This window comes from Elaeis guineensis, chromosome 4 (assembly GCF_000442705.2).
Source record: "Elaeis guineensis isolate ETL-2024a chromosome 4, EG11, whole genome shotgun sequence".
NCBI lineage: Eukaryota > Viridiplantae > Streptophyta > Magnoliopsida > Arecales > Arecaceae > Elaeis > Elaeis guineensis.
This window is the reverse complement of record NC_025996.2, coordinates 8,511,969-8,530,506: the sequence shown is the minus strand read 5'-3', so window position 1 is coordinate 8,530,506 and position 18,538 is coordinate 8,511,969. Positions and strand designations below refer to the sequence as shown.

At 42.8% G+C, this 18,538-nt stretch overlaps 1 protein-coding gene across 1 annotated transcript; it reads right to left on the bottom strand.

Annotated features, from left to right (window-relative positions):
• Positions 1–252: 252 nt before the first annotated feature.
• Positions 253–11,125, bottom strand: LOC105044050 (T-complex protein 1 subunit zeta 1). Its single transcript, XM_010921829.2, has 15 exons — positions 10,850–11,125; positions 10,696–10,759; positions 10,375–10,510; positions 8,637–8,788; positions 8,478–8,525; positions 7,264–7,356; positions 6,496–6,602; positions 5,480–5,594; positions 5,302–5,388; positions 2,803–3,007; positions 2,576–2,670; positions 1,063–1,131; positions 880–987; positions 656–774; positions 253–546 (listed from the first exon to the last, which is right to left on the bottom strand). The coding sequence occupies exons 1-15, from the start codon at positions 10,981–10,983 to the stop codon at positions 471–473; spliced, it is 1,608 nt and encodes a 535-aa protein (XP_010920131.1). The 5' UTR covers positions 10,984–11,125; the 3' UTR covers positions 253–470.
• Positions 11,126–18,538: the final 7,413 nt, after the last annotated feature.

The following is an 18,538-nucleotide window of genomic DNA, read 5'->3' as shown; positions in this document are numbered from 1 at the left end:
AACCGAAAGCCGATTGAATTATCCCAACACCCGATATCATGGTCAAGCGATCCCCGCGATCAAGCGAGGCAGCATGTTTTGGGTGGCACAACCGATGGAAGCTTAAAAATCATCCAGTGGACGCAAATCATCGACTACACGATCAACAGGTGCTCCAAATTATTCGTAGGTACCACTTAACCTCTGACTACATGCTTCCAATGGATCGCCGGTTCAAGAAAACACAACTTCGTCTAGCACTGCTACCATTGATAAGTCATAATTCTTGATAATTTAACAACAAAATAGCCTTCTGAAAAAGCGCATGGATGTTTCAAATGGAAGAAAAAGAAGACAAAAGTAATGAACAGTTTGCTAGTGCTCTCACACTCATCTTCATACGCAGCCTGATGATCTGATCACATTAAGGGAAAAAAAAAAAAAGAAAAAGAAAAAAACACCGTTTGAAACACAATCCATGGAGACAGTGGTTAACTAGGTTTCCTCATGTTGCGACCAGCTCGAATCACTTCATCTACGAGCAGCAACTGGGATGCGATGACAGGTCTGCAAAATAAACAATCTCAGAAACTAACGGTAAAGCATGGTGAAATAAAGCATTAAAAGGTGCCGCATATTAAATGGTGTCATAATATACATCAGGGGTCCTACGTACCCAGAGTTTATGATTTGGCGTTTCACCGAATAGTTATCGAAGATACCCTCCATCTGGGGATCAATTGGCTCTCCAGTGTGATGGTTCAAACCCACAATGTTGCCTCTATCGTGTTCACCCTTCAAAGTACCAATTACGTACAATGGTCCAATTAGTTCACTAATACTCCTTTTGCTTTCACGAACAGATGGGTAATTGAAAGGGAGGGAAAAAAAAAATTATACCGTGAGAGCAATGATGACATCTTGTGTGTCCAGGCCAGAGTTTTCTGCTAATGTCTTGGGCACAACTAGAAGTGCATCAGCAAATGCTTCCACACCAAGCTGTGCACGCTGTTGAGAACAATGCTTTCCATCAAGGTTACAGCTCCAAGAAAGTTGTTAAGTGGGTTTTCACAGGTGACTTACCCCTTGAACGGTTTTCTTTACATTGTTGACCAGATGCTGCCTGGCTGCAACCTCAAAAGCACCTGCACCCTGAAAGAAGAAATCATAGAACGTTATCACGTTTCCTACAAACTTGAACTCACAATAGCATGAAGACTTGGATTTCTTATTGAGTGAAGGAAAACTCAAACTTGTGGCTACACAGAAAGAATTTTTTTTCTTTACCATGGAAAGACTTCACCAAAGGGTGTTCTTAGCCCATGCTTTTGACAAAACAAGATTATCAAACTCGCTCTTTCATGAGTCACCTATTTCTGTCACTAAAGACATAAGAAGTGTTCCATTCAGGCATAAGGCTCAGCGTAAGCCTTAGGCCTGCTAAACACCATTCGGAAAACAGGCATGGCCAAAGAATAGTTATGCTTATGCCAGTCAAACTTGCTGAGAACATATATAACTATTAATTATTCCATGGACGAGCTGTCATAAGCTATTCCTTGACATAAAGGCATTATTTTTGTCTAACTTCTTTTACATTTTTACAGACCAAAAAAAACTCATCCAAAAGTTATTCCAAAATTTGTTGTCAAATGAAACTTGGAATAACTTGTGAGTTGCAGCATAACTATTACCAAAGGCATAACGTTTGCTATTCCAATTTTCCATAACCACATGTTTGCATTCCAGCAACCACAGTCACCACTATAATTCTGATGATCCTATTAGCCAATCTATCAGTAAAATCGAGATACAGAACACAAAATGAACCAAAATCACTGACGAGGTAAACGAAAGAGAGCTAGGTTAACTTATTCAAGAGAGAACTTAAGGTCATAAATTTTAATGATGAAAAAGTTTTTTTTGTTTTTAATGAAACCATTCTTCACATAAAAGCCAGTCCTAAATAGGCCTTGAAAAGTGTCAACTGTGAACACGTAATCCAGGAGTAGGAGCAGTTTGACAAAGCAACTAAGCAAGCATTATATGAACCCTTGAAACACAGAATTCTTACAGCTATGGAAAATTTAGCATATTGCAACAGACTTACAAGAAACATCAATATCAGAATGACTGACAATTATCATCATTAGAATCAGATTTTGTTTTCCTATGTTTAACCTCAGCAGCAGAAATCTTCCATTTAGGGTGGCAAACCTGCTTCTGAACTCCTCGGAAACCCATCCCCATATTCCCTTCCTAAATATTTTCTTCCTAAAGTATTTCTTACTAAATTTTTTAAAAGACACTTCCCTGTACCCACAGCCAATCCACTTCCCTGCACCCGGTTTCAGAGTAAATACACCAATTTAACAAAAAAAAAAAAGGAACAAAAATCTCAAATATATTTTTCAAACAAAATATGCTGAGAGTACTATTTAAGTGGAACAACTGCTAGGAACTGTTTGATCATCCGAATTTCATTAGAATATAAAAACGCATAATTGGATATGCCTGACAGGTTTTATAAAACATCAGATAGCATGCTAAAAACATAAATTACATGTAATTTTCTGAAAGATGTTCAGAATCTCACCATGATAACAGCTTCATCCTCAATTGTATTCTTAACAGATCTGAGACCATCACGAACAGCATCCTTGATTTGAGCTATGGTATGATCATTAGGCCCTGCAGGTGGACATGATGAACTGACCATAATGATGGTGAATTACCCATTCTAAGATATGGGCTAGCAATTTCCATTGGACAATGTTGACTCCAGAATACGATGAAAATCAAAGGATGTTGAAAGACAAAAACCTTTAATCAAGATAGTACAAGAGTGAGGATTTTTCACATTCTCCACAAAGGTGTACTTCTCTTCACCAAGGATATGCTCATAAACAAGCCCAGCCCAGCCAAGGCAATCCTCAGTCAAGTCCTCAACAGAATTAACAGCCTCCCCACCACAAGCTAACACCAGCCTTTCCATATTCCTCCTCTTTGCCCTTCGAAGGGCAATTATCTACAGATGCAAAGTAAAAGAAACACAGATATGAAAGCAAGGTTCATAAGTCCTAACTAACAATGATCTCAGAGATATAAAACAATAACTATTTTAGAAATAGATTCTAGTGCTATAAGAACTTATCAAACATTAACAGACTAAGGCAGCCAAAAGTCATGACCAAAAATACAAGGTTAGCAAATAGGGTTATGAGTACTGAGGCAAGGATTCCTCAGGCCCTCAGTTTTACATAGAAAACATGAAAATGTGAAATAAAATCTACAGGCACCTGTCAATCTTCAAAAGGTAACTATGCTCTCTCTTATGAGGACATGCCGCTGAAAATTTTTGGAAGTTATGAAGCATATCTATACTACATATGAAAATGACAGTTTTGTAATCCACAAATATTCCTTGATTTGTCTGTCCCCCTGTACACTGGGAATACCCCTCCTATTTATATTAAAAAAATACCTTATTTTCTTGCTCACATTAACTAGCATGGCTTTGTTTCCTTATTTTCCAAACAAATCAGACCCTTTCATAAAAGTTGGTGGAACTCCATCTCTTTCGCTAGTTCAACTTCCGTAATTGGACTCTTTAATTCGACTCTTCAACAGATTAAACTCTTATCACTTTCTCCTCTCGTCCCTGAAATATGCATTGCATGTTCCCTGTTGCTGGTATAATTAACATACTACTTCGAGTTCACTTGAAAAATTCTTTCTATATTTATCTCCTGAATAAATATTGATAACTGATTCATAAATCATTTACTGAATTACATTTTGAGCGAGGCTATCAATTTTCATCTCTAGATTTACTGACCACAAACAAAATCATTTTACATTTTCAAAGTTCAGGCTAATTATAAATCAGTATAATTGCTGATTAATACTCATACTATTCACAGTTCAACCGAACTTGTTTCTTAGTCTACAAAGAAAGCACCACAATGGTTTCTTATTCTACACACAAGGCAACACTGACTGAATTCATGTCTGTTTCTTGTTTTGGCCTTTCAGCCAACTACTTTTTCAATGACCAGCTACTAGGTATGCACATATACAAGAACTTTAACAGTGGAGTTACAATCAGTATATTTTATTTTCATGAATATTCCCCCTGCACTTTGACATCATTTTCAGGTCACCTCCAATCAGCTTAAAGTACTCACGCTAATTTAAAGAGAAGCTTACAAAATCAAAAACTTATAAGCGCAACAGCAGAAAATCAAATTGTGAGCTCTTCCTAGTGAACGTGGGCACACTTGCAATGGGAAATGCATTCATATCTAGGACAAGATAAAAGCCAAGAAACCATATCAAACATCATCTCTATTACTCATGACATTTAAGTGGCAACAGCAATCAGCTAACCTGATCAAAATGTAAAGTAGCCAACATCAACTTCAACAATCAGCACTAAAATCTACAACTGTCTTCACTGGCCAGCAAGTCTCGATGCCAGCAACCATGTGGTCACTCCCCATGTAATGGATGACAAAGAAACAGGATCCAAATCCAACAACAATAAAGAGATTCCAAACAAAAACTCGTGCCAGATGAACATACATATTTAATTCACTGGAACCAGATTCAAGCATCCAAGAGAATTAATGCAAGTCAGCAAAGATCATATTTTCTTGTTCAAATTGTAGATCCGATATTCAGTCACACATTAGGTTTGATATTCACAGTACTTAAGCAATGTTACATGCACAGGAATGGCTAGCAGAAGCATAGATGAGGTTATGTCTTAAATATATGGCATTAAGATTCTTTTTTCCAAGAATGTACAAGCACATTTCAAATGTACAGTATTATGAATGTCTCCAAAAAATAAACAATGTCCATTAAAAGGTTGCAAACTACCCATTCAAGAGAGAAAAAGGATCAAAAGAAAGTTCCTTCTGCTAGAGATGATCTTTTGTAGATTTAATAATGGAGTAATATGTTGCATCTAGGACTTGACAAGTTAGAGAGCATTTACCATTCAGACAGCCAATGCAACTATGCAAGTAATAAGAAAATAACTACAAACTATGAGTACGATCTAGATGCACACAAAAAGGGCCCCTTAAAAACATCCCACATACCAAAAAATAAGGAAACCCCATTAGAGTGCCATCTCGGGCAAGCCAGCCGTGAGAGTGTGTCAAATCAAACTTTTGTGGTGGCTACACCATATCTATCATACCGATCGTAGATCATAATGAAGATTCATATACTAGAATTACTACAAAACTGTGTAAATAAAATTAACAAGATTAATACTGTTAACATTGATCATCAAGTGATGGCATGACTAACCCCTGCCCTAGCTAGGAGGTCCAGAGATGGAGGATCAATCCCCTTCTGATTAATCACAACGAAGTTATTGTCATTGCCAGCACAAACCTGCATATGACAGAATGTCCATGAGAAGTTTGCACATATCTGCAGGATAACCGACACATTTATGCAGACTGATATGCAAAATCATTCTTACTTTGTTCTTTAGTTCAATGATTTTCTTAACTCGCTCATCAACTTGACGCCTTTCAGCAGCAACCATTTTTTCTCTCTGCTCTGCGTTGGAGTAGAAGAACCCTGCATTTATTTCACTGACAAAAAAAGAATATTAGTCGTAAGACAAATCGACAGAGTTCTCATTGCACATTAACAATACTTAATATGTTCTCCTCAACAGCGATATGCATCATGTTTTGTTTAAATATGATTACAGCTATTAATAAAGATTAACATGAGTCTTGCATATGAAGTAGGACAATCTTATCATAAGATCAAGAACAAGGCAACGAAACAACTAGGAAAAAAAATCCAATGACCTAGATCTTGTTACTACGATTATAGCACCTCTGAAATATTGAGGTCATCAATATATAATTAAATATTTCAAAAATATAAATGCTATACCATGATTTCTGTGTCACAAAATAAGTCCATTTGCTAGTTCATGCTCCATTTGCTTCTATCTATCTATCTATCTATCAGTGTAAAAGATGGATAGATAGATATATATAAAGAAACAACTGGTGGTCAATATCATTATTGTAAAGTAAGGCTAATAGACAACACAATGGAAACAGTAGCTAGGTGGCACATTAGAGTGTATAAATTGTTCCTTTTTCAAATCAATTGCATGAGAAATTGATAAGAGCAGAATATAATATGGATGTGGCCATTTGGACAACCATGAAGACAAGGCAAATGATAAAGAGAACAGAAAATTGATCTATGTTGCTTACATGCATTAAAGTTCAGCCACCAAAGTGACTGCATACTTGCATACAGACATAATTCGACATAAATAGCAGTTCATCCTGTAGATACTATTTTCAGACTAAAATCATATGAATGTATAGAGAAACACCAAAATTCTTATACTGAGAATTTATCAGGTTGCCAGAAAGCTGAAAATAGAAGACCTGAAGCCACAGCGTGTTTCATCTACACTATGTGAAACAAAGATGATGCAACAAACAACTAGTTCAAAATATGCACCTTTTCTCATACTCCAAAGATACATTGCATGTCAGGATATAACAATTCTCTGCCCTTCGCTTCATATCAGGATGGCGGGAACCATGATCAAGGACAAGACCTTCAACCTTCAAACAAAAAAAAAAAATGAAAAAGGTGATACGGCCTATTTAGGGAAAAAGAAAGCAACAGGTAATAATTGAAAGAAAAAAAAAAAAATTCAACTTGCTTACTTGCACCAAAGAAAGAAACAAATTGATAGATTGTGTCAACTGGTTGGCTTGTTTATATAAGAAATAAGCTAATAAAAAGAACAAAATACATCAATTTGAAGGGACCATAGAGTTTGCATTTTTGTCATCTACTTAGGCTGTCACATTCTCCACACAACCAGTGGTATGCTTGTTTTGCAGTACTTCCAGTATCTCTTTAATCAAACAACTACTGCAGAAAGCACATTTTATTAAAACCTTTTCAAGACTTCTTCAGCAATCTGAAAAAGTATCATCTGTCACTTATGTTTAGCTATCTGCAACATTACTCACCAAATTAATCACTACTACGATCATTAAAAGAAAATTAGATAATGAACTATAATGATCAATATTTATTTGCTTAGGATCTTCCAAGGTGTGCTAGCATATTGATGACAAGAAAGCTTGGTTTTTCTGTTCCCACGCTAATACCAGGTTCACCAATGAATACAACAAAGCACAAAACACATTTTCTACTCAGAGAGGAATTGATTTGATAAAAATTTGAGACTAAAATTGAATATCATAAACATACCAATCGTGTGTCAACATCAAACTTATGACGCATGTGCATTATCTCCACCATAAACAGATCAATTGGTTGATCAGGCTTGCGTATACAGAGCACCTGTCCATATGAAAATAAAAAATTGCTCAACATAAAAGGAACTGCAGCTCGTCATCAGTAGGCATGAGGCAATTCTATAGGCGTGAACTTTACAATAAAGACATTCAAGCATCATTTACAAGGCATCACAATCAAAAGGCCAATTAATGAGATGCTACAAAAAGAAAAAAAAAATAAACAACTGAAAAAAAAAAATCAACGGATGAATAGAGTTGTCTAAATTATCACCAACACCACAAATAGTTCAGGACAAACGAATTTATGAAGCATACATCTGGATTTGCAGTTAATCCATAAGATGAAAAGCAGTACAAATTGGAGAGAAGAAAAAGAAATTAAAATATATAAACATGATACAACATGTCTATCCATCATTTAAGCACTATCCATTTTGCATACATACATGCAAGAAATGATCTATATACAGGTGATGGGAAAGGAAAAAACGAAAGAGAGAGAAAGCCAATAATTGTTTATGTAATCAAGTTAAAGCATACCAAGTAAAACCTAACTTCTATTAAACACCTCAGGAACATGTATCCATGATCAAATGTTAGATGAATTCACAGTGAGGCGCATCAAACAGCATTAACACTTTACCTAGCATGTACATCTTGGTCATTTATTAAGGAGCCAGGATTATGACGGCCCAATCTCCAATTTCTGGTGATTGTTAATTAAATACCATGAGAACTTCATCAATGTGATAAAAGTTAATCAGAGAGAGATAATTTTTGCTGTTAATGCCTTGGAGGAAGACATACTAAAATCATGGAGTTCTAGTAAATAAATGCCTTTACAGTAACCAACAAAGCTTATTCCAACTTTTCAGCATCAGCTAAACATTTTTTCATCATCATATATACCTAACAGCTATATAGATTGTCACTGTCACCTCCCCAGGCCATTGTAATAAGTATCAGTACAAATCGTGATAGCAAGTGAAACTTGCTCTTGTTACCAAAGAGATGTTTCTCAAGATATTGGGCATAAGTTCTTGATATATTATCCCATCTAATAAATTAGCAGTTATTTCTAAGCACCCATTTATATGCAGCTGACAGCACAAAAAATAACACGAAATGAGCTCCCACCGAAGTCAATGCAAAGATCATGCTTACCGCATTAACAACAATATCAGTCAGCTGATCAGCCAATGCTTCATATAACTACAAAGAAAAAAAAATACAAAACAATGCAATGTTAGAAAGAAAACAGATGAAGTGAGCATTTGTGTATAACATGGAATAATATGATTCACATTGAGAAACATGTAATACCTTCGTCCTAAGAGTTGTTCTTGCTATCATTTTCAAGATTTCTTTATCAGGCATCTCACCCATCACAACAGGTGTCTTAAACTTCTCGAGAAATTCAAGAGTTGCTCTTTTTGCAATTTCGAACCCATCAACCAATACCCGTGGATGCATCCCTGGACCAATGCCATAGTAGAAGTCAAGGTCAGCAGCAATAACTTATACCCGATGCATTTACATATAAATGACTACTGAAAACAAGTTGATTTCAAACAATTTGAAATTATTGAAATCATCATCAGAGCTAACAACACTTTTGAGCATGGCACACTGAATATATTAGTGGCTGGAAAGAAAATGTTGACAACATAGGAAATATGTTCTCCTTCTTCTTGATTTATACATAGAATAATGACTAAGAAGAGTATGATAGAAGAAGATCAGAAGATGTACAAGCATATATTCTTAAGTCCTACCAAGTCTTTTAACAAGAGGGTGATCATCAAAAACACAGAAAGTTAAAAATTTTTGTGAGAGAGAGAGATGTTCACATAACTCATCACTTCCTAAACAAAAGAGCAGCACCCTTCAGGCTACAGACAGCAAAATTAAAAAGAAGTGTATCATTGAGGGATTTTCTTCATGATACAAATATTTTACTAATTCACCAAGGTGTTCTTCATGGTATAAAACTAAATACATTATAACCCACCAGTTAAATTGCAATGCATGCTAATTCATCACAATCATTACCATCATCACCACCATCTAGACCTTTCCCTATATAACTGGTTTGGATGTTAGAATGCAATTTCGAGTGAAAACACGACTACATGGAAAGATTTCTGATTGGAATTTATGCCTGATTATTTACTTGAAAGCAACATGATAACGATTTGTGTCAGTTTTTCAGTAAGAAACTCTACACAAGGAGAGGGTTTGTTTGTGAAACTGATATGATAGTTAGTGGGTAAGGAGACTTGTACTTTATTGGTCATAGTTTAAGCTTACAAAACTATAAAACAACCCTTCAACACTACCCCATATGTCAAGGGGGCCTAGAATAAGAGAGAAGATGATAAAATTATGTAATGAATCATGTTAAACTTAAGGGACATATGGTTAGCAAAACATTCAAATCAAAACACTGTATCAGTGGACCTGCCATACATGCCCTTAAAATTCTTCACCACTTCTTTTCTCAAACATTAATAATCTAACTGAGCAAGTTAACACGCAACATGTCTAAAGACCTCTGGTCTGCAGCATTTATGTTCTGGCACTCCTATTATAGCATCAACCCTCCAGGGGGTAACCCATTATAACAAATCTACCTTGAATATCCGGGCTTGGTTGACTGTTGAACATAAATTCCATGGATGCTACGCTATTGTGAAGGTGCAATCAGGCAGAGACTCAAAACCCACAACCTAGATTTTTGGCTGCTGGAAATTACATCTTTTTAGATCTTTAACATAGTGTGCGATCTTGAGCCTCCCATAACTCAAGCTGAAGATTTCTTCTCACCATGTTATGAACCAAGTGCCATAATAAGCTTTCCTCGCCGCCCCCTTTGATTATGGATAAGACCCATACAGTAAACCGCTTGCATCAAACCCTAAGTACGAACCACAAATATATTGGCACTAGCTATATGACCGAACCAAGATTCATTAATTTTATCTCAGGACGGGCAATAATTTTCCTCCAAAAGAAGAAATAAGAACGAGGAACAAATGCAGAGCAGGAATGCAGAGCGAACCTTCATCAATGTAGCGCTCCGACTGCTTCATGAGCTCCCCAATGAAAAGCACGGTGGAGGTTGTGCCGTCGCCGCTGGTGTCGTCCTGAGCAACCGCCGTCCTCGCAATCATGATGGCCGTCGGGTTTTGGATTTGCTGCCCAGAGGATCACAAGATCAAGAACCACCGAAGCACAGCTTGTTTCAAGAAAACATTAAAGATCCAATTTATTTTTTTGCTAATGAAGGTTTAGAAGAAGAATCATACCACTTGTTTCAATAAAACTTTAAAGATCCAATTTATTTTCTTTTTCTAATGAGGGTTCAGAAGAAGAATCATACCATTTCCTTCAAGAGGGTGTTCCCATCTTTAGTGAGCTTGATGTCCCCCGCTCCTCCAACAAGCCTGAGTACATAGTAGATTAGAAACAGAGACAGAAGGAAAAAACGAGAGGAGAAAAGAGCAGAAGAGGCGATGGGAGAGGGGAGTGAGTACATCTTGATGGTGCCCTTGGGACCGAGGTTGGTCTTGAGGACGTCCTGAAGGCCCTTGGCGGCGTTGATGTTCATGTGGAGCGCTGCCGACTTGTTTAGGACCTCGGCGTTCGGATTCAGCACGCGGAGCGACATCTTCGATTCCTCCAAGAAAAACCACGAGATCCCTTCTCGAGAGACAGGAAGAAGGAGAAGAACGGGGAGACGGCGAGGGCGGAGCGAGTAGGGTTTTAATCGGGCTTCTTCTAGAGGCAGCGGAGGGGAATTGGAAGCTACTGGAGCGGCAAACCGAACCACGGTAAAAGGCTCGCTACCATTTTATATGGGCTGGGCTTTTGACCTAAGCTATAACTAATCTGTCGGTTATGAGGCCGGAGAGGGCGAGCCCGTTTATTGGTGGGAAGTCTCTTTGCGTGATGCAACGCGACGTGCCCAAAGGAGCGAGCCCATTCTTTAGCCCATGTTGGGCTACGGGGCTCCATTCCACAACATGAGGACGTCTACATCGCGCGTTGCTATCAAAAGCTTTCTATTTCAAGACTCATGCTTACCTGCTTGCATGGAAAAAGACTGGTCTTTGCCCATTTCATCGGAGAGGGGGAAGTAGAGTCACTGTATGGAAAAGAGGAGGATATGGGCAGGCAGCAGGTGAGGTTGGTTCTGAGGAAGGAAAGTGAGAATAAGAAGCCAAGCCCCTCGAAGAAACCTCTCGTGATCATCAAATAGAGGCAGGCTACTCCTGAAACGCTCCTCATAGAGAATTCATAGCCTGCTGTCAAGTGCTTCCCTCCTCCCAAAAGAAAGAACTCTGTCCTCAGCCCTACAAAGAGAAGGGATGGATAGAGGAAAAAGTATGGTAGGCATCTTAAGTTTATCAACCTCAGTGACCGGCTCCTAAGAGTTTCTACCCTGGGGTTGGGGTCGGGCTGTTGCGCCGTTAAGGCCCCATGGTCAAGGAGGTCAAGCGAGTAAACCTAGATCCAAGCGAAAGTAGAGAAAGTCAGGATCAGAGAGGGTTGTGAAGGACATACAGGAGAAGGAATCTCTCCTCCAAAAATGAAAACAGTTCCTGATGAATTTGGCGGTAGGCGGATTTTCGGCTGACTGTTCAGGCTACCGCTTGCTCTAATTTTCGGGTCTTAGTCCATGTCCCGTCCCGAGCTGTGACATTTGGTCCGACATAAAATTAAAGTGGCATATAGCCCTTGATTTGAAATGCGTCCATACGAGATTTTTCATCATTTCAAAAGATCAGAATGAGAAAGATCACGTAGTAGGTTTGTTAGCTGGTTCGGAAAATTTTCTCTAAGAGTATTGTTGGGGTATACCGACCGACGACTCCGACGGACGATCCCGACCGATCCTGACGGACGACCCCGACCGACGGACGATCCCGACCAACGACCGACCGACGACTCCGATGGACCGATCCCGACGGACGATCCCGACCGACGACCGACGGATGACTCCGACGGACCGATCCCGACGGACGACTCCGACGGACGACCCTGACCGACCCCGCTCACGCCGACCCATCATCGGGCCTACATGACCGACGTCCGACTTTGCCGACCGACCGACGGACGACCGACGGATGACTCCGACGGACCGATCCCGACGGACGACTCCGACGGACGACCCTGACCGACGGATGACTCCGACGGCCGCCGTGACCGACCGATGATACGTCGGTCGGGCGGGCCTTTTCTTTTCTTCCGACCGGCTGCACTATGGAGTCCGATGCCCGACTCCTGCGACGTGTCCGACTGACTGTGGGAGGGGTCCCAAATTTTCACCCGACGCCCCTCAACTGACCGTCGATCTATGGTCGGTCGGCTCCTCCAGATGCCGTACGACTGCCAGAAACTGTCAGTCCTGACAACAGCATGTGGCACTGCCGCCTAGGGGCATTATCCCACCTAAGGCATGGGTCCACCCTAGCGATTTGACAGCCCCACGACGATTTGACACCTTTACGGCGACTCTGACAGTCTCCAGTGAGTTGACAATTCTTCAATTGTCCGCGTCATTAATGACGGCGCCATACCATGCTCCACTATATATATCGGGGAAGGCAACAGTGCTAGAGGTCCCTTCGAAACTCTTGGGCTTGCCTCCTCTCTCTCTTTCCCTCTCTCGTTGAGCTCCTTGTTTTTTTTTCACTGTTGCCTAGTCTCCTCTCTGACTTGACCGTCGGAGGGTCCCCGCCGGAGCCATCTCCGATCAGTGCAGACTTTCTTTTGCAGGCGCTCGTTCCCGGCGACCAGGGGATTGGCCGCAACAGATTGGCGCGCCAGGTAGGGGGGCAGAGCGACGCTCATAGTGACAAATTAGTGCTTCATCGACAGCATCAGGGATCGCAACCCCCACAGAATCCTAGATGACAAAGACAAGAGCTTAGCGATCGAGGGTCACCGGATCGGTGAGGCGCTCTTCCCGCCCGGAAGAGGCCTCTCCTCCACCCTCTATGGCGGAACCTAGCTCTCCGCACCCGCGGTGACCACGGAGGCGCAGATCGCGGCGATCGTGCGGCAGATGACCGTGCTAACGGACGCGGTCAAAAGCCTTCAACACCGGTCGGAAGCCGCAGCGAACGTCGGACAGCCTTTTCTCCCTCAAACAGGAAGAAAACGAGACGCTCCGACACTTCATGACGCGATTCAACGCGGCCACGCTTGAGGTCCGGGACCTCAACAAAGACGTGGCTATCTTGTCCATGAAACGGGGGCTGAGGGCGTCCCGGTTCACTTACTCCCTGGACAAGACCCTCCCCCGGATGTATGCCGAATTATTGGAGCGCGCGTACAAGTACATGCACGCGGACGAAGGAGCCTCCGACCGGTGCTTGACCGAATTCAAGGGCCCGAAGGAGAAGCGAAGAAAGGGTCGGGACCCCACCGAACCTAGCGGGCCCCCGACCGACGGTCGGGTCTCACCCCCGCGACGAAACCAGAAGTCGCCCCGACGGCAGACTCTAAGGCCAACACGCCCCAGGTATGACTCCTACACCCCTCTCTCTGCTCCCCGTGCGTAAATTTTGATGGAGATCGAGGGGAAAGAATACCTGCGATGGCCTCCGCCTTTGAAGGCAAAAGGCCCCGACCAACACGGTCGATCGTCGATCGCCGAATCAACGGCTCGATCACCGATCGTCGAACCGACGGCCTCGGCCTCTGAAGGTAAAAGGCCCCGACCAACACGGCCGATCGTCGATCGTCGAATCAACGGCTCGATCACCGATCGCTGAACCGACGGCCTCGGCCTCTGAAGGCAAAAGGCCCCGACCAACACGGCCGATCGTCGATCGCCGAATCAACGGTTTGATCACCGATCATCGGAACCGACGGCCTCGACCTCTGAAGGCAAAAGACCCCGACCAACACGGTCGATCGTCGATCGTCGAATCAACGGCTCGATCACCGATCGCTGAACCGACGGCCTCGGCCTCTGAAGGCAAAAGGCCCCGACCAACACGGCCGATCGTCGATCGCCGAATCAACGGCTCGATCACCTATCGCCGGAACCGACGGCCTTGGCCTCTGAAGGCAAAAGGCCCCGACCAACACGGCTCGATCACCGATCGTCGAACCGACGGCCTTAGCCTCTGAAGGCAAAAGGTCCCGACCAACACGATTGATCGTCGATCGCCGAATCAACGGCTCGATCATCGATCGTCGAAACCGACGGCCTCGGCCTCTAAAGGCAAAAGGCCCCGACCAACATGGCCGATCGTCGATCGCCGAATCAACGGCTCGATCATCGATCGTCAAAATTGACGGCCTCGGCCTCTGAAGGCAAAAGGCCCCGACCAACATGGCTCGATCATCGATCGTCGAATCAACGGCTCGATCATCGATCGCCGAAACCGACGGCCTCGGCCTCTGAAGGCAAAAGGCCCCGACCAACATGGCTCGATTGCCGATCGCCGAATCTATGACTCCATCGTCGGCCTGATCGATGAATCGCCGAACCAACGGTTCAATCTACGTCTCGATCGTCGAGGACACATCGGATTCTACGACGGAGATCGAAGGGACGGAATATCTACGACGGCCCCCACCTCTGAAGGCAAAGGGCTTCGACTAATGCGGCTGGCTAACTTGCCGACTTAGCTTCGATTAAGAAGAGAAAAACGCCAAGACGACCGCAGTCGCATTCGCGACATACCGATCTGGTCACGATCGGTCGAAGGATATTCGGCTTGCCACCGTTTATCATACATCCCGACGCATACGTCCGACCAAGGGCCGGACAATGGATATTCGACTTGCCATCGTTATCCTATCCGAATACGTCGGACGCTACTCGACTATCAGATTCTGCGGAATGATCATGTCGACGAGCAATGTTCGGAGGTTGGCCGACCTCCAACCCGACGTGCATGCTCGACCTACAGTCGGGACGACCGATATTGGATCGTTCGTTGATGTGATCGCTAGAGTCGGGGCAAGACAAGACGGAAAACCACTCCTTTCGTCCGAAGCCGTCGCCCACGTGTTCACGCGAGCCAACACGACATCGGACTCAGGAGTGGGGGGGGCAACTGTTGGGGTATACCGACCGACGACCCCGACGGATGACCCCGACCGACCCCGACTGACGACCGACGGACGACTCCGACGGATCGATCCCGACGGACGACCCCGACCGACGAACGACGAACGACCGACGAACGACTCTGACGGACCGATCCCGACGCACGACTCCGACGGACGACCCCGCTCATGCCGACCCATCATCGGGCCTACATGACCGACGCCCGACTTTGCCGACCGACCGACGGCCGCCGTGACCGACCGATGATACGTCGGTCGGGCGGGCCTTTTCTTCTCTCCCGATCGGCTGCACTATGGAGTCCGATGTCCGACTCCTGCGACGTGCCCGATTGACTGTCGGAGGGACCCCAAATTTCCACCCGACACCCCTCAACCGGCCGCCGACTTATGGTCGGTCGGCTCCTCCAGACGCCGTACGACTGCCAGAAACTGTCAGTCCTGACAACAGCATGCGGCACTGCCGCCTAGGGGCATTATCCCACCTAAGGCATGGGTCCACCCTAGCGATTTGACAGTCCCACGGTGATTTGACATCTTTACGGTGATTCTGACAGTCTCCAGTGAGTTGACAATTCTTCAATTGTCCGCGTCATTAATGACGGCGCCATACCATGCTCCACTATATATATCGGGGAAGGCAACAGTGCTAGAGGTCCCTTCGAAACTCTTGGACTTGCCCCCTCTCTCTCTTTCCCTCTCTCGTTGAGCTCTTTGTTTTCTTTTCACTGTTGCCTAGTCTCCTCTCTGACTTGACCGTCGGAGGGTCTCCGCCGGAGTCATCTCCGGTCAGTGCGGACTTTCTTTTACAGGTGCTCGTTCCCGGCGACCAGGCGATGAGGGGATTGGCCGCAACAAGTATTAACCAGTTCTTTCTTTCGGAAAGGGAGGATTAGGAAAATTCTATTGATTGCTGTTTTCTCTGAATCTTCGAGAAAAATATAAAAAAAAAAAATTCAAATGGTACAATATCCCAAAAATTGAATCTAAGACTACCTAATTGCTTCAAAGATCGCTGACATGGCCATTTGATGGTGTCCTCTGATAGTGTCTTTTGGTACGTTCCCCTTGCTAGCATCGTAAATAATGTTTCTGTTGCTAAGATCAGAAGGGAGGAGACAACCAAACGTTTTGATAAGGCCGGTATCCTGTAAGCAATGAACCCATTTGGAACCTTACCATAACAGTGAAAATAGCGGCCATGAATTTCATAGTTAAAAATTAATTGGATTTCCGAGGAATAAAAGTATGACTAATAGAAAGCATGTTGTATATTTGCTACATATATAATACAATGTAAATGAAGACTAGGAAAGACCTCCTATATATAGCAAAATATTTGAAAGTTTTGTGAACATATTTACGATGATGAACATATTTATGATGATGCACAGGATTATTGTTCTCATTATCAAGCAAAATCACATTTTACATGAAGGTGAGATTGTTCTTAAGACCTGTAACCAAATGATGGAACGATCTATCGAAGACTTCCGACAATATAGATTCCGGTTTCATAACCCATCGAAGTCCTCCATTACACTAGGACTGTTATTTCCTCATTTCTAAGTAACCGGAGTAGGCAACTTAACTGATAGGGCCTCAGATGGAGTTCAAGTTTATTAAAATAAAACACGGAGAAGCCAATTTATAGATATGTGATTATTTAAGCCACATCGATCAAGAAAATAATTGTGACGAGTTTGAGAACACTTGCATTGTTTGTGTTTATTAAAGTACTTTTAACCTCAAATCCATTGGTGCAACGAGCCTTAACTGACCTTAGATGCCATTATCGATCATATCCTTCTTTTGTTTTTCTTCCTTCGGCTATGAAACTTGAAAAAGTTTTCACTCTACCAAAAAAAAAAAAAAAAAAGTGATTGTATCCCATTCTTTTTTTGGTTTTCTAATCACCAGGATGACCGATAAATCTAATATGAATATATTATACATTCAACCGAATCGAAAGATAAAATATCATGAAACTGCAACGAGAGAGAGGAGAAATATCTTAGCTTTTAAAATATTCTTCCAACAGTAGAATTTTGTTCCTTGAGGATCCAAGCGGGATGTCAAAGTGCTTGATTGCTTTTGAACTCACTTGTCCCTGGGGAAGAGACAAAAGAACCTAACATGGAAGGTACAAAAACAAAGCCCATACTCTGGTATGCCGGTTACGTCTCAAACATCATGGGGAGGTTCCAACTTCCAGGTTCGAATGCAAATAGCTGAATTCCTGCAATAGCTCTAAAACTGAAAAAGAAATCAACGATAAATTATCCTGAGAGGAACCCTCAATGGGGTTTGGATACAGATGACCCGTGTTCAAGTTTCTCATCACCTTAGTTTAGTAATTTCGGTTTGTTTAAAATGAAAATAATTAGCCATATATATCTTGTAGTATTTTCTAGAGAGAGAGCAACTTTCAGAATTTACTACATCGAGCGGCCATTCCCCGTGCAAGAGTGGGCTGATGTCGAGAGGGTCGACCGAGCCGGTAGGTCAGGCGATTTGTAGGAGGATGCTTGATGGCACGGCGGAGGCGAGAGTTGATCCATGGAAACCGGCAGAAAGCAGGCACTAGAGGTTGATTAATTTGATTGGCGGCTGATGGTCGCATGGGACCTGGAGGTCGATGGTGGTGGAGAGAGAAGCCATAAGATACTTGGCGGAGCACAAGATCCTGACGGGTCGGTGCAAGAGCGTCACCTTGGAGTTGAATCGATGGAAGGCGAGCATGAGAGAGGAGGCTGGGCAATGAAGCTAGACGGGTCGGTACAAGGGCGTCACCTTGGGGATGCTTTGACAGTTATGTATCTACTTAGAAAGCAGTGTGAGAAGCAATCGAATGGTCTATGTCACGAAAAGAAGATCCATCGTTCTTTTGTGCGAGAGATAAAGATACGGGTCTGATCCTGTTGTTTGTTGCATCCAACTTTGCATACCTTCCAAAGCCTTCCCACCTCTCTCTATTCCGTCTACCGGTACACATTACGAATCAGATGTTGCACTTTGAAATGGTGCACAGCTCGTGCTAACTACGAAAGAAGATCAATCATTTTTTTTGCGCAAAAGATACAAACTGCATCCTGAATGGCCCCCCCTCATAGGACTTGGATGCCAATAAAATAATT